Raw genomic sequence first — 27,045 nt, forward strand, 5'->3', positions numbered from 1 at the left:
ACTAACAGTGCTGGTTCTCAGCACAATTAAGTCATAAACTGAAATGTTCTCTGCATGTTTGAACCTGCCTTAAACTTTTCCCTGGCTGATAGCACACACGTGCAGAGCAGCTGAGTATTGGAAAATTTGTAATCACTCATCCCATTAGCTTTTCTGTACCATGAAGGCCTTTGCCAGGAGGTATTTTCTATGAGGAGAAGGAAGGAAGCTTTCAGTCTTGCTTTAATACCATATTTTGCACTTAGTTTTGAAGTCTGACGAATGAGTCCTGAGTTGGAATTCCTTTCCACTTCCTGCTTCAGCTTGCTCTATAAATCAGATGGGAAGGACCACAAAGGGGATAAAGAGAAACAGGACTCAGGAGTCACGTAGCGATACATAATGGGGGCATAAGTGTCACTGAATCTAGTGCTCATTTTTAATGTTTAGTCACATTCTAATGAAGTCCTGTGGAAATACAAACAAATGTATTAATATTCAGTCAGCAGCTGTGAAAGATGTCTCTCTAACTAGCTAATAATTAAGGGTTTACTGGCAAAATGAATCAGTGTATTTTATTAAATGATTCTCTGAGATCTAATTATTTTGGGAAAGAGTAATACTTTTTTCATGTGGGAAATCAGCAGAATTGTAGGTGTGTAGAGATAGATCCTCTCAGTGTAGTCATGCTTGTATCAGAAAAGGAGGTCTTGCTTACTTTATCACTTTAGAATGAATGAAGCCCTGTATTTTATGTCTGTGATTCAAATGGACAATCAACTAAATCAGACTTGTTCTGGGCTCCCCATGAGCAGCTGATGTGCTGTTTCATGCTTTATCTGCCTCACTGAGAGATACCACAACCATCTTTCCCAGACTGAGGTTGGCAGCTGGTGACACTGCTGAAAAACCACCACATTACTATTAAAATCACTGGATATTAGTTCAGACGCAGAGGAGGAGCTCAACCATGTGTGCATGCAGGGCTTAAAATGGTAAAAGTAGGCACAGAAGAAGCAGGGGTGAGGAGCTGAACATCTTTGCATAACAGCCTGGCATGCAGCAAACATCCCAACAGTGTTGGAATGCAGTGTTTTGTGTTGGAATTGGTTTCCTGAAGCTACTTAAGGTAACTACTGCTCTGTGTAAGCAAGAACATCAAGACCTGTTCCTAAAAGTAAAATCCCTCAAGACTGAATGGAGCAATTAATAAGAAGGAAAGAGGAAAGCAACAAGAAGGTAAAAGAAGTGCCATGTAGTAGCATATCACAAATACACAGTCTTCTCAATTACTTGAGAACTGTTCAGTGGTAATTCGCAAAACTATAAACAATATATTATTTGTATGCTTTTCCTCCCACATTCTCTCTCATTCATCAAATTGCCTGTTCAGGCTTCAAATAAATAATCATAATAAAGCTTAGGCAGATCCTTAAAAACTGAATGACCCTTTCAGGCTCAGTAAAGCTTGAAGTGCTGGAGATTTTTTCTCCCTGAAAGGACTAAACATTAAGATCATGAACAAGTCATATTGTCCAGCTAGTGTGAGCTTCAGCCACACAGCTGCATACATGCAGGGAAGTGACACAGCTTCAAAGAATATAGCCAGCCTGAATGATGAAAATCAGTCTGCCAGCCTGCACAAATTTACATGAGTGCTTACACTATCAGTGAGGCATTTCCTGTGCTCCCGTGGGTTGGGGTTTTTTAAATGTGAACTATCAAAGATTACAAATGGACAGTTTCTGTTTCATTTCCTACTGGCTCCCAACTGTGTGGTTTGCAAGCAGTACTCAGGCATATCCAAGGTGCTAAAACCTGCTTAGTGGGAGCTTTTTGCAGGATCAGTAGGATCAAATATGAAGCAATGATACTTAAGGATTGTAAGGAACTATGTGGGAGGTATCCTTATTGTCTTCGGTGCTTTGATAGCCAAGTGTTTGAGTGTCTCCATTGTGGTGGCAGTGGGTGCCATAGGATTGTGCAGGCTGTGGTCTGAGAAGCAAGCCCCAGCGTGGGTACAGCCAATGGGCCCTCTGTCATCAGCCCAAATGGAGCTCTGTGCAGCTCTGCTTTCAAGACAGAAGCTCCCAACTGTTGTTCCAAACCTTCTGTCTCAGAACAGTGGCCACGCAAAGACTAAGGAATACAGCAAAGCAGTTTTAGAAACTGTATTGGAGGTGCAGTTGGACTAGAGTGTAACCTGCAGCTCCCTCATGGTCTTCAGGCCTACCCAGCATGTCCAGTCCACTCCGGTCAAGTCCCACAGTGGGAAAGAATTCCTCAGACAGACCTGCTTAGTTAGGGAGCAGTAGGTTAATGAAGGGGAAGAGACTCCAGCCACAGCCTCCTGCTGTCATCCCTCTGGAGCCCCACTGATCTCTCTAGCCCTGAACCACAGGCCCCTGAAGCTCTGTTACACCTCCCAGTCTATCGATTGTTTCACAATGCTCACTACCACACTACAGTTTAAGTCTTGCTGCTAGCCACAAGGATCGAGTGAAATCCTGTTGTCATTGGGGTGATGAACCACACTTTGCCTGCAGTGGCAAGGAGCAGTGTCAGGTTTGTGCCACTCAGGTATGGAATACTAGGCTAGATGAATCTCTGGTTCCTAGAAATTTCAGGACATGGAGGAGAGGTCTAGTGAGTTCCTCTGAGTTGTCTGACATGGCACATGTAAGAGAGAGGGGAACAAATCCTGTTCTCTCTACAGAGATACTCTCTTGACCTACACAAAATCCAGGAATGCTGCTGCTGTCAGATGCTGGAGGGGTGAGGTGGGATGGAAGCCAACAGTGCCATTCAGCACTCTGCTTTCTTGCACAACAAGGTAAAGGATTAATGCCACTGACTCCTGTATCACACACAAAAAGATTAAGGCTGTAATAAGAAAGCAAATGCTTGTGTAGGTAATTCAGTGAGCAATAATGTACCTTATGCCTTGTGTTATTGTCCCCTGAGAGCCTTTCTTCCTTAACATTTCCTTTTTTGTTTTCTGATGAACTCTCTTCCCTGTCCATGCTGTACTACTAGGGCACATTTTTAGACAAATATGTACAGTGTGTTTCAGAATTGCTGAATAAATCCTCCCAGAGGTGTGCACAGCCAGTGAAATGCTTTATTGCACAAATAGAGTACAAGTTTGGTTTAAAGATTAAGAATGTAAATGATTGGAAACAATAGATATGTCTCTTTTTAATGGCATCTTGCTTACCATCCTAGATGTCTATGCACAGTATTCACTATAGCATTGCTCAGTTTCCAAGTTTATGGCATCCAGTTTAATCATTAGGACTTGCGTAGAGTGTGGTATCATCACTGCCTAGTGAGATTGCCTTGAAGTATGTTAGTGAGGAATGGCAGTGGGATTTGTTACCAAATTTTATTGGTTGGGTCTGCGTTTCTCAGTGGCTTCCTGACAATATAATGCCCATAGTTGTAACCATGAGAACATCATTTAAGGTTACTTCTGTGTTCAGTGATCTAAACCTACCTGCTGTATTAGGGAGGCTGGCTGTTGGTGGAGATAGGCTCCATCCACCCAGTGATATTCAAGGTTTCTGGAACAGTTTGCTTAAAATGAGGTGGAGCACTAAATGACAGAACACTCTGGTGTTTACCACCCTGATATTCTTGACTGATTAAAGCCTTAGAAAAATCATATGAACATTTTTGAGCTGAAGTAGAAATGTGTTGCCCAAATGCCACATCATAACAAGATCCCCAGAAGGAAGTTGGGAGAATTCCACTGTGTGTAGACAGTAAGTTGTGGGCCTTTAGTTTTTTATAGATATGTCATTTTGCATATGGAATGGTCTTTTTCACGTGCATGCCACTGTCTGTGGTATTAATTTATTCTAGAGAAGTTGGAACTAAGAAGGAAACCGTGTCTGAATGTGTTGCTAGAAGACATCAGTTGCCTTTGATGGAAAGAACTGAGTTAAACATAATGTGCAGAGCTGTGAGAAACAAATCTGACATCTCAATAGAGGAGTGACTGGTTTCCATTAGGCTTACTAAATCTGTCTATTTCAGAATACCCAATATAACCTTATACACTCTTGATTTTTACAGGCTTTATTATACTCCATCTCAACTACATAAAGCTAAAATATCTAAAATATTTAACAGATGTGGAACAGTAGAGACCTCTCCAGCCTAGTGTATGGGATTGGTCCAAATGAAATAGTGATCATGGACTATTAAATATTAAATGCATTTCTGGGGGTAGATCATTATCCCTTACCGTGCATTGGCTGTGCTGGCACTTAAGTAATGAAAAAACCTCTTGACTAATATGATCTTTGAAAATGACTACTCTGAAAGTGGTTTGATTCTGATCTTGCAGCTGCACTAACTTCCAAAGAGTTAAGTGACATTGGGTCGTGTTCCAAATACCAGGTATACCTTAATTTAGAAGGCGGTATACAAAGGGAGTTGTAGTACAAGAAAGTTAATGAAGGCAGCAACTTTAGATCAGCACCCCAAGTACTTCCATTCTTTCATAACTGAAAAAAGGGGCTTGGAGCAGATACAGCAAGCAGACTGCAGTGGTGGAGAGTTTGTAGGCAGGGACAGTGGGCAGAATAAAGCATCTATGTGAGATCGGGTAAAGGGGAAAGAATGAACCCCAGAGGCGTAAGGGGAGGGTAATGGAGATGTGAACCTGGGGGGAGCATGGCAGAGATGGCATAGATATGTGATGGACATCTGAGGAGAAACCCTAGGGTGTAAGTCTAGGATCTGTATTACTAATAAGAAGAGTGTGGGAGAAGTGTAAAAGGGAGAAAGGAGATTTCACAAAAATTATAGCAAAATCTGGTTGTTTCAGTTAGTTACCGCTTCTTTACAAACAGCGAGGAAAGAGTGATTTCGTCTGCTCTGAACTGGCCATTTATTTTGAATGTTAGATTACTGTGGAGATAACACATGTATGATTTCTCATTAATACAAAATAGCACATTTATGGAAGTTTTCTGCTCCAAAGGTAGTTCCATGCATATTATGAGATAAATTCCCATTTTTGATAGATTATTAAGAAGAATCAGAATAATCAATTATTGCTGCATATTCCACTGTATCAAGACCATTTAGAGAAATATTAAAGATAGGAACTTTTGAAAGAGGCCACTAATGTGAAACATTCTCTGTGGATCCAAAGGAAGAATATATAAAACATACAGACATGCACCATAGGAACACGATTTACTTGGTGGTAATAAACTGTGTTTTTCTCAAAAGTACTAGGCTAGAGGATCTGTTGCAAGAAAACTCATAAGCTCCTGGCTAATGAACAGAAGAGAGATAAAACATAAGAAGAAAATAAGAAAATACCACCTTACAGTGTTTAAAAACTGTTCCCATAACTGCTTTCATTCTTTTGTTAGTATTCAGTCTTTCATTTCCCATTCTTAAACATTTAAATATCAGTTGCTCTAATATCTGACACAAGACAAAACATTGCTTCATTACAAGGCAAGGAATAGCTCATCAACAAAACACACACCATGCCCAACACCTTCACAAACAGATCTGAAAGGCACAACAGATTGTGGCAATTAAAAGGAGTCTCTCAAGCACTTCAAAAACATGGATACCTCAGCTGTGTGCTCCATATTAATCCAAGCCTCCTCGTAGATAGAATTTGACAAGAAGGTCCCTCATTATGGCTCTGTATTGCCATCTCTTTTAGCCCTAAACATCTGAAGTGAATGAAAATTAGGATACTATCTATTTAAATATTCACAGTGAGATTTATATGATGTGTATTTGTGACATAATTTACCTGGAGTAAAGCATGTCAGACAAAAGGCAGTAAGAGAAGATGTGTTTTATAACATGGGCACAATTAAACACCATTCCGCTTATTAAAATGGCACTTCTTTGTAGGATATATGCACACACTGTAGTGGAGAGATGGAGAAATAAGACTTAAAAAGAAAAACCCAGCACAGAAAACAGAAAAATACCCACCACCCATCTGTACAGTAGTGAAAGAACAAAAAGGAGGGGAAAATCCTTTTAATTATTATGATTAATCATGTTTATTACAGAAGAAATAAGGGACCAACTAAGAGCAGCCCTCTGTCATGGTAGTAAATCCGAAAGAGTAGGCAGTCCCTGCAGAGCTTACAATCATACACAAGCCCAGGTAAAGCTCTGGAGAAGGTGACATAAAGTACAAGAGAGAGCTTTATGGTGGAGGTAGATCTTACCATGATTTCCACAATTGCTTTTTGCCTGCTTTCCTAAATAAATAGGCTTGTAGGATCATTCTGAAGGGGGGCTATAGGGATGCTGGGGATGGACTCTTCATTAGGGAGGGTAGTGATAGGATAAGGGGTAACGGGTTAAAACTTAAACAGGGGAAGTTTAAATTAGATATAAGGAGGAAATTCTTTCCTGTTAGGGTGGTGAGGCACTGGAATTAGTTGCCCAGGGAGGCTGTGAATGCTCCGTTCCTGGTGGTGTTCAAGGCCAGGTTGGACAGAGCCTTGGGTGAGATGATTTAGTGTGAGGTGTCCCTGTCCATGGCAGGGTGGTTGGAACTAGATGATCTTGAGGTCCTTTCCAACCCTATGATTCTATGATTCTGTGATTCTCTTTGTGTACCTGTATGTGCTGGTGACTTGGTATTTACTCTTGTAACAACATGGGAAGGGCTTGGGACTGATGAAGGAAAATCTTCTGAGAGATGACCTGCACTGAAATTTGTGAGCAGACTTTGATTTGGTTGGTTGTCAGTCCTTCATGACATGAGAATAATAGGAAAAGCAGCAATACTCTGCCCCATAGCTTACTAGGGCGGAGTATTGCTTAACATACTATCAGGAGAAAAGAAGAGGAAACATTAGTGTTGTTGAGCCTTTCCAGCTGCCTTACATTTCCCAGTGGGTGTGTGCCCCTGCAGTTGTAATCACAGTCTCACTGCAAGTCCTACCTAGTTGACAGTAAGAAGCATGGCCTTGTTTTTGAAGTTAAATTACACATAGATTCCATCTTTTTCATGCATAATTAGTATCAGATGACCAAATACACAGTGGGGTTCTTACTGTACTTCATGCTATGTTTTGGCAGCTAAATATAGCTGTATTACCTCAGAAAGACTTAAAATACCTCCCCAGACACAGTAGTCATGCCAGTGGTTCTTTAGGGACTCCTCTTACTTTCTGGTTTGGTTACAGTCAGCGCTAGTGTGTGTGTGAGTGGCCAGCACTTAGGACTCAGCACAGCAATGCCTGAGCTCTTGGGAAGGAGAGGGACCCAGGATGCAGCTGAAATACGCTGGAAGTGGAGATTCGTCCTTGTCTCTGTATGCCATCTCTGACTTGTGTTTCATGATTTGTGGTTAGGAAAATGCCCGAGGCAGAATGAAGGCTATGTAACGTGATTGCTCATGCAGAGGATGAGAAGACAAGTGCATGGGAGTCTGCCTTTGTTTGCTTAGATCATCCTTTGTCATCACAAATAATTGTGCCTTCCAGAGCTGCATGTGGATACATGAACCCTTGTGGGCTTGAATGTGGAGCAGGCAAAGCTGTTCCTTGAGCTGGTATGTAAATGAGACACGCCACAACTTGTTCTTCATTTCACTGGTAGCTCCTTGTCAGGAAAGAATGCTGATCTGGGTGCAGTGTTTGCTGTCAGTTCTGAAATCCTGTATCTCACACCTGGAGCTTTTTGTTTTAAAGCAGCAGCTTACCCATGTGTGTATTTATGGTACTTGCTGCAGTTTCGGGCCACAATTAAATGGGAACAAAGCTGGACATTCAAGCAGAAGTGGCCAAGAATCATCAGGCTCAGCTGAATCAATGACCGTATTTAGGCAGGAAAGAGGATGCTGTTACATGAGAAAGCAAGAAAAAAAGAGATGGGTGGGTCACAAGTAAGCAGCAAAGAGGAGCAGGCAAGGATTAGATACAAATGAAAGGGGGAGCAAAAGCATCTTCTTGAGAAAGGGGAAGACAGAATATCAGCAGAATGGTTTGGTTTACACTGTCTTCTAGTGGTGGTCCTTGGATCATTTTGCTGGGGTTTCACCTATTCCAAACTAGGTTTCATTACAATACCAGAAACCAGCTCCAGTCTACATCTCTCTACTCTTTAGTAGAGCTGACCTCTTTTATTTGCTCATCTTGAACACTGCTTGAAATTTAGATAAGGTCTAACAGAGCCATACGAGAGTAGAGTCTAATTTAGACCCATCATTGGAGGAAAGAGGATGATGGTTTTAATTTTAAGTAAATAAAAAGTTGAACTTCTGATGAGATGAAAAATGGAACAGAGAACCTTCGGAAATCTCAGGAGAGACTTCAGGGAAAGCTATTCTAATTGAATAAATGGGAACTTTGTCACTTGTACGGAAAATAGTCTGAAATAATAAGTGTAAAAAGGAAATGTAAAACCATCGGACAAATGAGTGTTCTGAACATTTCAGCCCTCTCGCTGGAAATAGCAGTGCCTTTTATATAGTGTGAATGAGATAGAAAGAAAAACTTTCAAAACCACCTTACATCTCTGGGTAAATCCAGGGCAGTTCCCCATCCTGAATTGCAGGTATATACAGCACAGGAGAATGCAGTCATCAGTTTCCCTAGTGCAGCAGTGAGACAGCTTTTGATCTTTGTGATCAGATTATCTTGTTAGTGGCTTTTGAGAAAGCAGTAGAAGCAGATGATAGTCCATGTAGACCACTTTGTCCTTATGTTGCATTTTAACCTGGTTTCATAAATAGGCACAGCTTATATAATGTGCTCTGCTGTGCCCCTGCCTGGCAGCCTTGCTACTCCCTCCATGTCTTTTTAACCCTTTTAGCCAATTTTAACTCAGTTTAACAGATCTAACAGTTCTGTGAGTAGAGAGACCCACTGGTAAAAACTGTTGTGAACTTCATCTTTGGGACATCAGAGAACAGGATGTAGTAAAACAGCTTCAGTGGCAGCTGCTGCTTCCAAAAGTATCTGTTTCTTCCCTCTTCTCCCTTTTTAAATAAAAATGACTTAGCAAAAACATTCAGTTCTATGTCCTCAAATGTTACCATGAAACCATGGGAGGGCAACATCTGTAAAGAGAGAGTCTTTTCGACTGTCAGAGTCATGCAACATGAAATGAATTTGTCTGGTTACAACCCCACGCTTTCCCAAACGAAAAAAATCTGGGCTGGCCCTTCATGTGGAATAAATTGGAGCAGCTCCACAGAATTCAGTTTGCTGATTCATAGCAGCATAGGCTCCCATCCTTCCTCTTTTGATACATGTGTGGCACTGTCTAAATAGTACAATACATTTAGCAATATGATATTCAAGATTTCAGAGCAGTCTGGTGTCACTGGGGCAGTGTGATTGGTTTTAAATGTAGGGTTAGCTTGCAGTGTTATTAAAGCTTGCTAGCTTATGGAATAAATAATTTGTGATTGAGCTCCCAGCATCAGTACATGTGAAATGGATGACAAACATCATTATCTATTTTCTGACTATGTTTTCCATACTTTAATTCCACACTGTACTTCCATGCTTGGTGTTTGCTGGGATTTAGTGTGGAGGAGACTAAGCAGACCACTGCTTCTGTCATGTTTTAACATGAAACATCAAATCCAAAGCCTGGGTCCATTGAGCACTACCAAATAATGAAAGGCTTTGATTGTTCACAAATCTTTCCAATGAAATGTCAAACTTTTCATACTTTTAAAATGATCTTCACAAACATAGAGCTTGAAAACAGATAATTATCCAAGAACATGAAACAGAATTAACATGCACTGGAGCATGTCATGAATGTTTCCTTCAGCAAATAAAAAAGGTAATTGCTGCCTGAGTACAAAGCAAGGAGAAAGGTTGGCTCTGCTCCTCAGACAATTTATATTGGCCGCAGTTTACTCATTTAACCCATAAAAACATGCAGCTTATCAGAAGGGTGCCATTCAAAGGCTGATGGAGTGTAACCAACCTCCTGATTGCAGGCACTTCTCATTTCACACTTCCCAAGTCTGATCAGACAGAAGGTACTTGGTCCTTATTAGAAGTCTAAAAGCTGATGAGTCGGAGCTCCTAGTTAAACAGGACATTTGTAAACCACATTAAGCCCCAGCAATAGTTATTAGGGTTTTTGAGCCACCTTTTGACTTCAGGTGCAACTAAGAGTCTTCATTCTTAGCTTGGAAGAAAGAATGGACAGAATTTGGTATGCATATACAATTTTCCCATGTAGAAATCAGACAAGCAAGAAAATAACGCTCCTCATAGCTAATGGGAGTAGTTCTGGTATAGGATCTTGATTTTACAAATCAATTTTCTAACATTAGAAACTAGCAGAGTGTAGAGACACAGGGTAGGAGTCTGGAAGAGACCTCCTGAAATATCACATGGAGCTCATTTACACCATGGGCAATTTGGCTCTCAAATGTGTTCAGCTAGGTCTTCAAATGCTTGAGAATTTTCATCCCCATCTTGCTCTTGAGAGGCTGCACCCAAAACTTGTAACTCTGATAGTTAAAAAGCCTGGTTTCCCCTTTATATATCTAGGCTAGTTTTATTCTCAGATATCTCTCCACATTTAAGGGTAGTAATACTTTTATAGACAGTAATTCTATTCTCCCAGTCATCTTTGTGCTAGGAAAAATGAGACATGGTCTTTCACAGAAGACTCTCCACTTCCTCTGGTCATTTTATTGATTCCCTGTGAAAGCTATCCCACTTAAAGCTCCTCCTTCCCAAGTATGGAGAAACAGTGTCGTAAGCAATGTAGAACAGATTAATTTGTGTCAGCACAGGAGGCAGTGCTTGCCAGGTCTGGCATCATGCCTTTGTATCTCAGTGTGGCAGAGACACAGTGTGTTCATCTCCCAGCCACATACCTTTGCACAGAAGCCTGCCTCCTGGTCTACTATGTGATTGTGATGATTACAGAAAGTGAGTGCAGCTCCCACTGATGATAGCACTATCATCCATCTCATATGTGCACACACACCTTGCACATGTCTAGAGATGTTGCTGCCCACATTTTTTTGCAAGGGGCCACATCACAAGGACTGGTGACAGTGTCATTCTGAGCACCTCATTGGCATGCTCAGCAACCCTCTTCCCCTGAAGCTATTGTGTCAAGGAGCCACTGTCCCAAAAAAGACTGTTTTGAAAGGCCAGAGACCTTTTGGAAGCAGCTCCTGCATACTCTTCACCAATAATTATTCTAACCTTATGTTTTTATTGCAATTGTTTACATTTTTAAAATCTAAATTTACATTGTTTAAATTCTTTTTGTTGTTCGTTTTTTTTTTTTTTTTTACTTTGACAAGATGCAGAAAGTCTTAATCTAACATGACAGGTTTTTCAGCCATCTGCTCTATTTTCAGACTACATGTACTGCAGTTTAAAAAGGAGGTCTTATTTGTTGGGAAAGACTACGTTAAGCTAAACTGTCTAAAGATGAAAATCATGCTTGTGGCAGCAGCTAACACAAGGTGTATGTCTAAGTTAGTAACACTAGATATCAGATCAGAAAGATCTTCTTTGGTGCATCACATAATATCCAAAAGGTACAGCCCAACACCAAGATAACGCTCAAGGTGTTCGAGTGCTTCCCTGACCCAGCTGGCATACTGAATTCAAATCTAGTTTTGTTCATTCTCTTTAAACCCCTGTTGAGCTTGGTTAGAACAGATTATTAGCTAGAAGAAGTCTTTTTGTATTTGAGCTCACTTTACATCATTCAAAATGAATACTTTTGGGTGGCAGTTTACCCAAACTGTTATTTTGAAGCATTTGCTAATAGTGGTAAGATTCTGTGGTTACACATTCTTGTTGCTTCTTCACAGTGTAATCAGTAAATATGAGAACATATGTAGCTAGTGGAATTTAATTCAGTGAATATTAATGATCATGATGATCACACTCTTCTAGAAATAGACTCACCTTTACTAAGCAGTTGAAAACCAGAAACCGTAAACATCAAAAACAGAAGTATTAATCCTGCAGCATAACAAGGTGAATCTCTGAGATTCCAGCTGAAATAATTCTCTTACATTTATAATCAACTGAGAAAAATCGCTTTTAGTTTCTCAACTGTGGATTATGGATCTGCAGCGGACTATCCAGGAAATCAGAGAGATAGATACAGCAAGATGAGGGGAAGGGCACAGAGGGGAATGAACAGTATTCAAAGAGAAACAGAAGTGTGGGTCCTTAGGCATCTAGTGTGTCATCTGGCAATAAAAATAGGAGGTGGGTAACAAGTCAATCTGCATAACCAAGAAAACAAAAAGTAATCACAGGTAAAGACAGGCTTATGCAAATACAGAGCCTCAGGACAGATGACTGGGAAATGTTTGTGAAGGTAGGGCTATAAAAGTAGGAGGAAAGGTTTTATATATATAAAAGAAAGGTAGGGTTGCAAAAAGCTTTCACAGAAACTATAAGAAACTAAATCCATTGGAGGAATACAGATGCTGTTTCAGAAAGCAGTAATTTAGTGATTTAATGGGGAAAAGACAAACCAAACCAAATAGAGACACCCATTCCATCAGCTCTTTAGCTTGAAAAAGATGGATGGATAAACTAACCTTCCCAAAAGATGTACAGCTCGTACTGAGGATGCTCAGCATCACAGTAAGAGACTTGGCCAAATAATTACAATACTTTGAACAACAGAATTCTAGAATGAAGCAGAAGATGAAAAGCAAAATATGAAACACACTGTAGAAGCAGTTGCGTTGTTTCCCCTGCAACATGTAGTAATTCTAAGGAAGCTTTAGGTCACTGTGTTCCACCTCCTGCTGGATCTTGTGAACCTGTCTTGACTTCTGAGCCTGTTGCTGGAGATGGGCTGCAAGCCAAGCCCTCACGATAGTATGCAAACAACTGGGCCTTGTGGAAGTGTGATGTCATAGAAGCATAGAACCATAGAATGTTTTGGTTTGGAAAGGATCTTGAAGCTCATCTGGATCCAACTCCCTGCTATAGTCAGGGACACGTTCCACAAGACGAGGTTGCTCCAAGCCCCATCCAACCTGGCCTTGAACACTGCCAGGGATGGGGGCAGCCACAGCTGGCCTGTGCGAGCGCCTCACCACCCTCACAGGGAAGAATTTCTTCCTAATGTCTCATCTCAGTCTCCCCTCTGTCAGTTTAGAGCTATTCCGTCTTGTCCTATCACTACAGTCCCTGATGAAGAGTCCCTCTCTGGAATCCTTGTAGGCCCCACTACGAGGTCTCCACACACCTTCTCTTTTCCAGGCTGAACAGCCCCAGTTTTCTCATCCTGTCTTTGTATTAGAGATGCTCCACCCCTTTATCATCCTCACGGATCCATCCTTGTTTCCATGTGCTTGAAGAAACCCTTCCCCCTTCAGTCTACACAGACACACACATATATATATATATCAGGAGCATTGGTGTAGACAAGTACAAATACCAGTGCAGGTAAATGGGAGGTATTTAGGCTAGAGAGAGAAGCATAAACTAAATGAATATACCAATATTATTCCAGTTCCCTAGTTACAAAAGCCCTGGTTGGGAGAGATGTGAATAAAATTCTAAGCCCATTGTCAGCCCTTCACGGTGTTGCATAAATTATGTATAGCTGTTCAGTTCAATTGTTTTAATATTGTACAGATGACTTGTAAAGCAGGAGTGTTACGCAAAGGTTAATGTAAGGACCTGAATAAATACAGCAGAAGAAAACCTTCTGGGGGTGTCATTTGCTGCAGAAGGTTAGATGTGTCTTTTCCTTAGCTAAAAAAAGGATGTAAGAGTTGAGTGGTACTACTTCCTTGAGTTGTACTGCTTTCTGAAGGAACTGGAAGGGGGTAATGCCCTGGGCCTTTGGGGATTTCTATGAAATAGAGACAAAGGAAGAACAAACTAAAGAAAATGTCTGACAAAATTGAAGACAAGTATGTTCATTTTGCTTATTTTCACAGTAATACATGAGTGCTAGATAAATGTGAAAAGAAACAGCAAAAGCAACTGCCAGATGCTTTTAAAAAGGAGCTTAGAGCATATGTGGAGGAAAATTAACCATAACTGTTATCTCAAAGGAGAGGCCCCACTTGGAATAAGCATCTCTATGGCAGTTATGTCTAAAATTTGTTATGTTGCTATTGTTTTGTAAAATGATAGAACATCTGCTCTGTCACAATGCACCAGTAAAATGCAGCTTTATGCCTAAAGCAGTGTCAGTCCCTAACAAAAAATGTATATAATAGGCTAAAAACAAAGGCACATTGTCTTTTGCAGTTGTAGTCATTTCTGACCTAATAATGGATTAAAAAGGATGTTTTATTTTTATTTTGGGAAAAAAAGAATGGGAGGATTGAGTCAGTTGTGACTCTTTTTCAACACGAGGCTTTGTGCGTTAGTTGTGCCTAAGCTGGAAAAATGCTTTGTCTCTGCAAAACATATTTATGTCACTAAAGCACTTTTTAAAAGGCAACTACTTGTAAGTACCTTGTGAAAAGGTGATGTTTGATTTCCATTTCTAAATGCAGTGTATAATCAGATGTTACATGATCATTGGGAAAACGCCAGCAAGTGATACATGCGCTCACATGACAAGTGGACAAAAGTCAGATTTCACCTCAAAGCTTTCTTTTCAGAGAGGAAGAGCCTTCACAGGGAAATCTTTCATATAGAAAACTAATAAAGAAATCCCTCAGGAAACAATTACTGGATGGGATTTGTCTTTGAATGTTCCAAGCACACAACTTCTAAGTGGCTTTATTCAAAAAGTATATTCTTTTAGATTTTTATTGTTGTGTTCACTGACCTGAAGTCTGAAACTTTGATGCAAAATACAGTTTTAAAACCTATTTTCAGTCAAAATGAGTTTATTATCCTCCAGCTTAGAGATATGCATGCATATATGACCATTCAGAATCAGTGAAACAGATTGAAATTGGCACTTTCAAACCACAGTTTTCACAGAGCTGAGCAGTTATTATTTAATGAATGTGTGGAAGTATTCAACTGCAACATGCTTTCATGACAAACCAGGAGAATAAAGATAAATATTCTAACACTCCTATGGTCAGAGTGGGGGTTAGGGTTACACCCAGCATACAAAGCTAAGGTGCTGTGTGTCACTTACTCTTTGAAGCCTCTGAAGTCTGAAGGACTCTTTCATGTGACCGGGAATGCATGTGCTATATCATCAAGTATTAATAAGGAAGATAGACAACAACCATCCTCATCTGACTTCTTTCTTCTCCATAAAACCATACATCATCAGAATTTTTCAACCTCATCAGAACAGAAGATATCTTTTCTGGAATAAATTAAATGCATGAGGATAGCCATCTGTATCTGACTCAGATCTGAATAATATGTGCTTTTTACCTTTCAGCTTCCTACAGAAAGACTTTAGTTTCTCAAAAAACCTTAGGAGGTTTATGAACCTGCTCCAAAGCCCATTGCAATTGGGAAAATTTCTGGATTTGAGTCAGTTTCAGTTGAGCTGTACAAATCTTATTGATCTATTTGTATAACCTTTTGGTGAGTAAAAAAATTACTGGTTTTCGAATGTGGTGAAAACTCGAAGACTTAATTTTTAAGCTGTTAAGATTCAAGTATTTTCTGGATTCTTAGGCAGCACATATCTTCTGCTTTGTGAAAGGAAAGGTACAAGTCCCAGTGCCCAGCCTGAAATTCGTTGCAGTTGTCTAACCAAAGGATCGGCTCTCAGCATTAAGACACTGTACTTCCAGGCTGGAGCTATTGTGCAGAGTTGCCAGTGTCTTTCATTGTGATCTTCTTGGAAAGCTCCACCATCCTAGTCCATCCTGGTGCAGTCTGTGCTATTTCAGTGCATTCTCATGCCTTTGAGAAAAGATTCTATGATTCTATGAGAAAAAGAGGTGGAGAAAGGCTGGCATAAGCTTTGCTACCACACTAAAGCAGTGATCTCAGTAAGGTCTTGTGGCAGTAGCCAAATGACAAGTGTTTCTTCAAGATGTGGAACAGAGAAAGGTGCTACATCACAAGTCACTATGCAATGGTGACATGGCTTTTCAACAGGGCTGCATGGTGTGGGTGGAGCTCCTTACTGAAGTGGCTACAAGATTTCATCTCCAGGAATGTGTTGGTTTATAGACAATCAATTAATTTTGCATGAAGGTGGGCTCTGGTCCATAATTTTAGGTGAATGGTAGCCACAGATGTTAAAGTCATTGGACGGGTTTGGGGAAGGCTGTACAAGGTGAAAAGGCTTGGTAGGTCATATCTGAGTTGACTTGAGGTGGTAATGCTGAACTTGCATGTAAGCAACTTGATACTCTGTGCAACTTGATAGCCCTCTCTACTGGCGAGCCAAGAAGGAGCCGGTATGCCTTCATTAAAGTGGGTAGGAGATGCAGATATGGGCTACAGCTAATCTCTCTTTGCAGTGAAGGTTCTAAGAAACCTGTAAGATGCTGCCGTACACTGTGTTGAAAAGCTGAGCTCTTTTCTTGGGCTTCCTCCAAGAAGGTGGTGTACATCTGGTTCAAAGATTTACTTATTCTGAGCAGAGGTCAGGATTGAGCCATGGGCACTGAAGGAAAACAAATCTTTGAAAAGAAGGAGTACCTTAACATGCAGTAAACATATTTGCTTTGACTGGCAACAGTCATTAAAAGCCCTTATTACATTTTGTGTCCGTTCTGTCCACCACTTAGCCATTTCTTTTCATTCTGAAGGATTATAAGAACGAATGAGTCTTCTCTGATAGAGCCAGGACACAATAGAACCGTGAAAGAGCTGTGTTATCTTTCTCCCTCACAGGCAAATCTTTTCCAATTGTTCAACAAGATGCTGTTCTGTATTGCCATGACATCAGTCTTTACGCCTGTGAATACTGAGGCTCACCATTAAGTAACTTGTTTATAAAAAACAGTCATGCAGTAACAATTAGAGAGTGTTTAATATGATTCCCCACTAGAGTCCATACCCTCTCCTCCCACTTACTGATCTTCCCAGTGCAGTGTGAAGTTATTTGTGTCTTCAGAATGAGCAAACAGATCTTTTCAGTGAAAGGGTGACAAATTTCCTGAGTGCTGCCATATAGAAGTTGGCATCTCTTGCTCCATAGAACAGGATCTCCGCTGCACTGACCCAAGCGTTTGTCAGCCCCAGAGTGGAGGATGGCAGTCCACAGTGTCTGTAGAAGAAGGAGACTATCACACAAAGCTTCCCACTACAGAGAAATTGCTGCATCTGTCATCATCCTTTCAACCCAGCTAATACACTTGTATTAGCCCTGTGCTCCAGTTCCTCCCACAGTACCATCCCACCTCCTTTTTAGTGTGAAATGTGTTTGAATCTTCAAAGTAGCTATATTTCAAAATACATTTTGTTCAGTGCCAAGAATAATCACAGTCCTTTGGGATAAAGCAGATCGCAAAGCCTGAAATGGATCTTCAATACGTTAGGGGGAGATACTTGTATTAGATAGATTCATAACCTGAGTGACTTCAAGAAGCATTACAGAGTCTTCCCATTTGGTTAATATATTTCCACATAACTAGAGTAACAGGTCCTCATCCTGCCTCATCATACCATCCCAGCAGAGCTAATTCAAACAAGGTTTCCATAATGCTGAACAAGAGACAAACAAGCCATTGTCTTTCAGAACTGTTCATGTGCATTATAGGTTGAGCTGAAAGAAGTCATCAGAAATACTGGAACAGCCATTTCAATCCCTTGAAACCAAAACCAGCACCCCCGTTGTAATTTTCCAACAAGATTCACGAAGTATGGTCGTCACTCACAAAATGGGGATGGGAGGTGATGGGGAATAGTAACTTAATAGTAGAAACCAGGACAACTTAGGCTGTGGGAAAATCCTCTCTGAGTCAGGGTATTTTCTGGCTGTAGGGGAGGCTGAGCTGTTGGGGCTTCTGTCTGCAGAAGCTCTCCCGCCTTCTCTAATACCCTGAAATGTCCTTTGCACAAGCAGACACAAATACAAGCTGTTGAGGGGATGGCGGCCACCGAGGAACATGGAGTACCTTGGTTCCAACATGTTGTACAAAAATAGCACAGCTCCAACAGGAGAGCTGCTCTGAGGCTTAGTGAGTAGGTCCTCTCAGGTTTGGGGTACAGGTTCAGGCTTCTCCTGCACCATCCTTCATTGAAGAATGCCTAATAAGGGGAGTCTAAGCCAGTTACTTCATTTCCAGGTAGTGATGCTTTTGTTCTTCCCTGGATAGACTGGGTTTAGATTCATTGAAAATGAATTTTTTGGAACTGAAAAATCATTTGCCCCCTAGCACTAATAGTAGCCAACTGTTCATGGTGAGAGGAGAGTTATCTAAAGATCAAAAAGATGAGTTTGGGGATAAATATATTGTTTTAGCAAGTGTTATCTATTATGATATATTTAGATTCATTTTAGAAATGGCTTTCTTATTTTATGGTCAGTCCAAGATATATATTTCAAGTGAAATTTCATGAACAAGTAGTAGTTGGTACAGGCATTTCAAATGACTCTGTCCTGGGTAGGGGCTGAGGTTTCAAAGTGACCATGATGAAAACTAGCAAATACCCTCAACTCTTCAAAGGCTGTCAAGTATATTGTGGTCTTAAACTATGAATAACCCAAAATAAGTACACTGACAGCTGGCAGATTGTACCATCATTGACCAGTGATCTCCAGACTCTGGTTTGCAAGAGGAAAAGCTGCAGTACTAGAGCTCTCTGTGATGACGTTGCTGGATGTGGTGCTTTCTATTAAAAGTTTGATGATAAGTGTTCTTTATCATCTGTGGTGGAGAAAATTTGATGGTATAGTCTGTTATCCCTAAATATTTGGATGTCATTGCCAGAAACAACCTCCAACTTGAGGAGCTATTCTTGAAAGTGAATAAGAAACTACTTGTTGCTTTAGCAACCCAGCTTGGTCACCAGAGGTGGGAAGTGTGTAAATATTCTGACCATTGTTGGTTTTTCACTTTTTCCATTTTAGCTGGATGCTGAGAAGGCAAAATTAAAACTGGAAAGATGGGCTTCCCGAGATGCTGGCAGTGGCGGTGGAAGAAGTGAAGAGTTGGAGTCAAGTGGGGATTGTGATGATGAAGATGGCTGTCAAGGATCTGGTGACAGGATTCACACAGCAGGTAAATACAATTTCTATAGGCACATACAGAGCGTAGAAATTCATAAATGTCACAATTAGGTGGACAGAGCTCAGACTTGCGCTGCCTAAATTACTGTCAGAATCCTACTAAACTGAAAGGATTTGTGTCTTAATCTGAAGAGCTGCAGTAAAAATAGAGTGATACAGACAGTAACTCAATATGATTTAACACTTGGCATGCAGATAAAATTTATCATAGACTCGTATCATCACAGATTTATTTGGGTTGGAAGGGATCTTAAAGCTCATCCAGTTCCAACCCCCTGCCATGGGCAGGGACACCTTACACTAGAGCAGGTTGCTCCAAGCCCCGTCCCACCTGGCCTTGAACACTGCCAGGGATGGGACAGCCACAGCTTCTCTGGGCACCCTGTGCCAGCGCCTCAGCACCTTCACAGGGAATAACTTTTTCCTAATGTCTAATCTAAATCTCTCCTCTGTCAGGTTAAAGCCATTCCCCCTTGTCCTGTCACTACAGGCCCTTGTTGAAAGTCCCTCATCACCTTTCTAGTAGGCCCCATTTAGGCACTGGAAGCTGCTCTATGGTCTCCCTGGAGCCTTCTTTTCTCCAGGCTAGACAAGCCCAGCTCTCTCAGCCTGGCTCCAGAGCAGAGCTTTTCCTACCCTCAGAGCATTGACATGGCCTACTCCGGACTACAACAGCTCCACATCCCTCTTGTCTTGGGGGCCCCAGAGGTGAGCATAGTACTCTATATGGGGTCTCACAAGAGTAGATTAGAGGGGGAGACTCCCCTGTCTTAACCTGCTGCTCACTCTCTGGGGATGCAGCCCAGGACAAGGGTGGTTTCTGGGCAGCAAGCATTCACTGCTGGGTCGAGGGAAGCTTCTCATCAACCAGCACCCCCAAGTTTTTCCCTTTTTAAGCATGGAGGTTATGTTTCCCCTTTTTCAGTCAGTGGGAATGTCACTTGACTGCCACACCTTCTCAAATTTAGAGTGACTAACATCTCCAGTGAAATCTACATCACAGAAGTGCTGGAAAATCCTTCCTAGGTAAGGTAGGCTTTTGAAATAAATGGAAAATTAATGTCCTTATAGACTGTGTTAAAGTGTTGAAAGTGTTTTTTGCATAATGATACTGATGATCAAGAGTTGGCTGAAAGAATATATTCTTGAAAAAGCACATGAAGTATTGGGTTTTTTATAGTGGTGAGTAGCTGCTTAAATAAAATTCCTTGATAACCTCCAATATGATTCTGCAATATTTGTTAATGAAATTAGTTGGATAATATGTCATCAAATGTACAATCTGCATCAGAATTAACTTCCACCAACATACTGGCAATATAATACGTGGGTAAGTCCTTATTACAGTAACTGAGTAGGAAGTAAGATGTTTCTAAATACTTTTTATTATTGGTTTATCATATCTGGAAGTTCTGATTCATTTCAGCTCATCAAAGTGTAACTGCTTTAATTACCATAGTGTGTGTAAATATAATGTGGTTTGGATGCACTTTGGTGCCATTACATGAAATACAGGTATAGTAGTGTGGGAAAGTAATTCTTTTAAGGTAGCTGGAACTCAGGTAAGTTTAAATCTGCTGCTTTAGTCTACTGAGATAAACAAGTGCCTCTTCCTTGTCCTTTTGCCACTAAGTGGAGAGTGGGAAAAGGAATCCCATATACAAGTGAGACTTGCAAACATGCTGTCATTAGTTTGGAGTCAAGACTTACATACACAAATATAACAAATTCAGGGAAACCAAGCTTCAACATGTACTTTGAAATCTGTGCAAAGTGTTAGATTAGGTTATAAATACCTGAAATGTAATCTGCATTGTCAAGCTGTGTGATCACAATACGTGAGGTATGATCACACAGTGACAGTGTTTTTAAGAATCATTACGGAATTACAACTACCAGATCAAGTAAAGATTTTTACCATTCACTTACCAGTGTTTTTGAACAGAAGAACTTTAATGCAATGTTATTTTAAAACTACCTGCTTAACTTCTTTATTGTTTATTGTGTTACATACATAAGCAATGAAAAGACTGCTAGATGTTTTTGGCCCTGGGGATTTGCTTTCCTCTCTATGTGAAATAATACAAACAAAAGCCAGGTGCTAACTACTCTTCAATAAACAATTAAACTTTTAATACCCTGGGTTTGGAGGATGTGTACACATGGTTACATGGACAATGGAAGATTTCAGGTGTTTAAATAAAAACTTCAGTATTTCCAAGGCTTGATATACAGCTGGCTTTAATAACAGAATAAAAGAATCAGAGAATCATAGGACGGTTGGGGTTGGAAAGGACATTAAGATCATGTAGTTCCAATCCCCCTGCCATGGGCAGGGATGCCTCGCACTAGACCATATCACCAGAGGCTCTGTCCAGCCTGGGCTTGAACACTGCCACGGGTGGAGCATTTACCACTTCTTGGGGCAACCTGTTCCAACCACTTATTGTCTCATTTTTCCCTTCTTTTTTTTTTTTTTTTTTTTTGCAATCTAATTAATTATAATATTTTATGCTGATACCATCCTGGATTTTAAAGAGTTGCATTTACATAACTGGCTGTTTCAGAATTTACTGGGGTTTATATCCAATTAGAAAGGTAGTTACAATAAATTCTAGAAAATTATATTGATTCATAACAGCAAGAAGGAGTATTTTCATCGTGTGACAATAGTGATGCTGTTTCATAATTAGCTTTAAAATATTGCAGTATATGCAAGCCACTAGCAGTAAATCTGGTTTGCATATCTGGATACAATTAGGAGATAAAATGCAGTAATCTCATTACAGAGCTTCTTTGCTTTAATAGTATGGTAAAGAAATAAACAAACATTGGATTAATTGAATTTCCTCTTGCTGCATGTCTGTAAGATGGTGTTTCCAATTGTACAGCCTCTGACTTTGTTATATTTCCTAAACTTAAAACCTGTCAAGCACATCTAACCATGGCTTTGGAGAACTGGAACATGACAACATTTACTATTCCTTGCATGCTTGAAGTCCACAGAGAATTGAGACATGAATTGAAGCTAAAGCTAAATCCCAAGTAAAACCCTGATTTGAGGCTTAGTAAAGTCAGTGGGAATATTCTTACTGACTACAGCAGGTAGGGATGAGACACAAGTGATAGCTCTAAAATGCCACTGATCTCATCAGTGCGTGTTGTAGCATGGAATCATACAGTAGAACAAAAGAAATAAAAGAGTAATGAAAGCCTTTCAAAACACAGACTTTCTGGCAGAGCCGTCACGCTTTTAACAACAGATCCATGGAAAAGAGAAAAGAGGGGAAAGGACTTCAGTGTCAGCCACTAAAATGCTGAATTTAGAATGTAGTAAAAATGTACTACATCTGTCCTTTATATGAAACCTATGTGAAAATTATATTTACAATTTACATGTTGAGAGCATTGCAGAAGACTTCGATTGCTTTAAAGTAGTTTCTGTAAACCTACCAAATGCTCATTCCTTTTCACCTGCCAGGAAAAAAGATCACGTTTTCACTAGCAGTAAATTGTAGGGAGTTTCATCAATCTCTAGCTAAACATCTTCAACACATTTCTGTTTGTAACTGTTAAAGGATCTCCGCAGACAGGGTACATTGCCATCTTCCCAGTTTGCTTTTCCAAATTGCTGCCTCCTTGCCTTTAGATTACAATGTGTGCCTGGTAGATAGACACAGAGGTGATTCTGTACTTGTATATTCCAGCCAGATATCCTTTTCCCCTATTTTTGGGGGGTGTTGGGGATTGCTGGCCATGTGTTTCAGCTCATTTTACAATGGATAGTAAAATCCCATTCTTTTGTTGGTCACCTTCTAGCCTTTGAGAAGCATTTCTGCCTATCAGTTAATCGTTTATTTTATGTCTTCAATTAAAATACGTGGCTGTTATTTGCTGCTGAGGTTTTTTTGTTTCCTTTTGTTACAAATAAGTCTTTGCTTGCCAAATTCATTGTTATCTAAAAAAGTCACTGCTTACCCCCTTATCATAATGGGCTTAATTCTCTATTCTGTTTCATGTGTTTATCCAAATTATTTCATACAAACAAGATAAACAAATTCTCAGGAAACCAGCATTCTCTTAGGAAATTACGGAAGGTAAAAGATACTTTAAAATGTCGTATTCTCACAGGCTTTCCCAGTTACCACAAGTATCTCTTCTTGGGGCAAGCTGTGGAAACAGCACTGTTTCTCAAGCGGGACCCATGTGTTCTTCGTTGGCAAGTACCAACTTTATAATGACAACATCTGTTAATCATCTTGGAACAAAGCTTTGTTAGGAGAGATTTAAGAAGAGGAAAGCAAACCATATAAATCCTGAGCATGAATAGGGAAGTTGCTCTGCAAGTTGTGCTGCTTCACTCCTGCAGGTTTCTAGGCAGAAGGGCAAAGCAGCATCTCAGTCTGAACCTTGCTTAGCATTGTGTGTTCATCTAAGCATATTTTTACATGAGCTTCGATCACATGTGTTCACCAATGTAAATGCTTAAAACCCTTACTAGACTGGAAAGGGGGGTGGTGGTGGTGGAAAGAGCAGGAATTGCTTAGTGCCCTGCAGGATTGAGCCACAAGAATATTTACTAGGAGAGGGATTAGCATCCCGCTGTTCATGGAAGGAACATGGAAGGACAACAGATTCACATTGTGTCCTGCCTCTCTGCGGTGCAGAGAAAAGAAAAATGTTTCAGTCTGTTCAGTGGGAAGGAAGTTAGTGTAGGGGGATTTCCCATTCCCAGCTGTGCTGCACAGCTGTATGCTGTCATGAGGTCCCACCACAGCAGCAACAACCAACGTTAGACCTTTATTCGGGGAAGTCATCCGATGATTAGCCATGAAACAAAGTTTAGAGCAAACACTTAGACTGCAGGGACCGGGGTTTAGTGCAAGCCCAAAGTCAGCTCTAAGCTTTGTGGAATATGTTGGAGAAAGCTTGTGTGGACACCTCCAATTGGCATGGGTCCATACGCACATCTGCCTGTGGCTGGGAAGGACACAGGTGTTTTGGGCTTGCTCACTAGCATGTATCACTATACTTTAAATGAAGCTGTACGTTTTTCATAGCCAGCATAAGACAGAAATTAATCCAAGCTTCTTTCTAGAGGAGCCTGTACAATGTCGTGCAAAGTCATAAGGAATGTGGCTAGCCCTGGACTACAGCTGTCCTCTTGCTGGCAAGGCAGATAAACAGTACAGGTTAAGGAAAACATATATTTTAGCCTACCCTTTGGTTAGTTTGGTTCAAGTGTCCTGTCTCAGCTCCTTCCTGGTTCCTTGTGCCCCTCCTCAGTGGCAGAGCATGAGAACCTGAAAAGTCCTTGATCAGGGTAAGTGCTACTGAGCACCAGCTAAGACATCGGTGTTTTATCAACACTGTTCTCCCCTCTGTAGGTATAATGTATACATTGATTCAAAAACTTCAGCCCTTAGATGGGGCAGGTATATTAACCCCACTCCTGACATGCCTTGAAACTTTACATCATTGGGGAAAAGAGAAGTGGATTTTGCCTTTCCCCTGGCTGGCTGGCAGTTTGCTCCATACACACATAGGCTTCTGCTTTGTCCCCATCCCAAAAGCAGTGGGTTTCCATCAAATAACATGAAGTGCCTGACCAGTGCTGACTCTTAGACAAAGCAGATTTTAAACAATACTTTAAAACCCTATCAGTCCATGCAGGCATTCAGTAAACAAACACATCCTGTGTCATCCTAGTGAGATTTGGAACATGATTGTGTGTCAAATGTGCTTTATTACTGTGATTTTTGCCAAACGCTTATCTAATCCCAGTAACAGTTTTCTTCTGTACTTATTCCTAATTCTTTCATGAAGTTTCCTCCCTTTAATAAGAACTTTCTGAATTCAGACGTCTCTCTCTGTTCAATATCTTGCTTATTGTCATATTTCAGTACCCAAGTGGCAACCTGCAACCAGTTTACTTTGTTAGCACTTTCAGATGACAGATTCCAACCTTTGGCTTTCTTCTTGGCTGTTTAGACACTGCACAGCTTCAATGCATCTTTCTGCTGTAGCCAGACTATCAGAAGAGATTATCCTGGTTGTATATTTCTTCTTCAGGGCATATGAGAAGGATGGTCCTTTGCCCCGGAATGCCTTTATAAGTGCAGACCAGTAAAATGTCAGTTTTCTTAATGCCTTCTGTCTAATCTGTATCTGCTCTCACAGCTTTGGAAAGTTAATGTCTTTTTCTCAGTGCTCATGAATGTTTTCATTATCATTTTTTTCTTTTTGAATATCAATATTCTGATTCTTTTATCCTTTATTATGTTATCATTCTCCCGGTTTGTCTGCCTTTTCTAGGCATCAATATTACTGTATAAGCTGTCATTTTAATCATACTTAATTTCCATTCACCATGCTACAGGATGCATTTACATTTATATTTATCTAAATATGTAATTGTACAGCTGCTGATTTTGTAATTATTAGTACAAAACATCAATATTCTGAGTTCATAATATCTGCTGGCACTCAGCCATGCTCATCAGCTCCTCATCACTACATGTCTTCACTTTCCTCACAGATGATCCTAGCTCACAGAAATACTACATTTTCAGCATCTTCCATCTTCTTGCTTAGAGAAAACTCTCCATCATGCCTCATCCCCATCCCACTGTCTTGCAGAGCCATTTTTCTACACCCTTACTTGCAGGAGACATTTTACCTCCAGCTCTCTTTATAGAAAGCCTGTAAATTCCTTCATCACCCTTAGTGTAAATGCCTCATTCTATCCACAGTACAGCACAGTAACAGATTAAGCTTTTACCTAAGGTTGACTTCTAAGAAAACACAATGGTTTCAAAACTTCATATTTGTCATTTGGGGTGGTAGGTAAAGGGTAGCCTCTGTCAAGAGCAGCATGAGCAAAGTCTGCAGGAGGGACTTCAGCGTGTGTAGGGAGGGAGAAAAGGGTGGTGGTTCCACTGCCTGGCTGCACATTCTGGCTTTGGCCTCTGTTGTAGAGATACAGTTTAGGAAGAGACTTGGGGGCAAAGAAAACCAGAGAAACCTAAATAATCTGGGTGAAAACTGCAGATTTTGATTCATGCTAGCTGAACTGGTAGGATCTGATCCTGAGATGAATTATGTGGAACTCCTGGTGTTGTCACAGTTCTATCTCATGGGTGAAAGTTTGTCTGGGTGACAGGGACATTTCCTGCAGCCTCTGTTCTGTGCAAATGGGATGAGAAAACAGCTGAGAGGGGGCTTTTGAGAAGGGGATAGGAAGAGAGAGCATTGTAGAGGGATGGAAAAAGGAAGGAAGAAGGGAAGAAAGAAGGGCAGAAAAAGAGAGAGAAAGAGATAGGAGGGGGAGAGAAAGGAAGAAAGAAGGAAAGAAAGAAGGGTAGAAGAGAGAAAGACAAAAGGAGAAAGAAAGAGAAAGAAGGGAAGAAAGAGTGAAAGACAGAATGAGAGGGAGAGAAGAAGGAAGGGAGAGGGAGACAGAAATCAAGAAAGAGGTTTTCCCAACTTTCTATCCCTGATTAAATCTATTTTATAATCTACCAATGCAGGGATAAGGTATTACGTGTCATTTTATTGTCCTTCATTACACAGTATAATTTAAACTGAAATGCATATGAGAAGAAGAGTATAATCATTCCTAATCCTTCCTCCACTTACACTTCCTCCATTTACATGGCAGTTTGAGGTGTAAAGGAAAGGGATTTCAGTTAATTCAGATGTTCATGCCTAGACCTGAGGTGAGAGCATTCCCAGTACCACCAGCTGGGATCCATGCAAGACAGGAGGTTTTGCCAAGTGGTGTAAATGACTTTCTGCATGACCAGATAAACACATTCCCTGCAGGAGTTTCTCCTAATGCTAATGAGAACACCAGCTAGAGAAACAACAGCCTGTCTCTCTGAACAACTATGGTACTATCTCTGTTACCTTCAAAGAGGTAAAAAGGGAAATTGGGGAAGTGCAATTTTACCATTTCACCAGAGAAATGTAAAT

The 27,045-nt window shown here is 40.6% G+C and overlaps 1 protein-coding gene across 5 annotated transcripts in view; it reads left to right on the top strand.

Moving 5' to 3' along the window:
* The window catches only part of LOC136012332 (glypican-5-like), a 392,267-nt gene that overhangs the window by 284,550 nt on the left and 80,672 nt on the right, over positions 1 to 27,045 (top strand). For all 5 annotated transcript variants that reach the window (XM_065675474.1, XM_065675473.1, XM_065675475.1 and 2 more), the window contains one exon: positions 18,913 to 19,063. In XM_065675474.1, coding sequence (XP_065531546.1) covers positions 18,913 to 19,063 — 151 coding nt within the window. The remainder of the gene's footprint in view (positions 1 to 18,912; positions 19,064 to 27,045) is intronic.

The sequence above is a fragment of the Lathamus discolor genome, chromosome 3 (genome assembly GCF_037157495.1).
Source record: "Lathamus discolor isolate bLatDis1 chromosome 3, bLatDis1.hap1, whole genome shotgun sequence".
Lineage (NCBI taxonomy): Eukaryota > Metazoa > Chordata > Aves > Psittaciformes > Psittacidae > Lathamus > Lathamus discolor.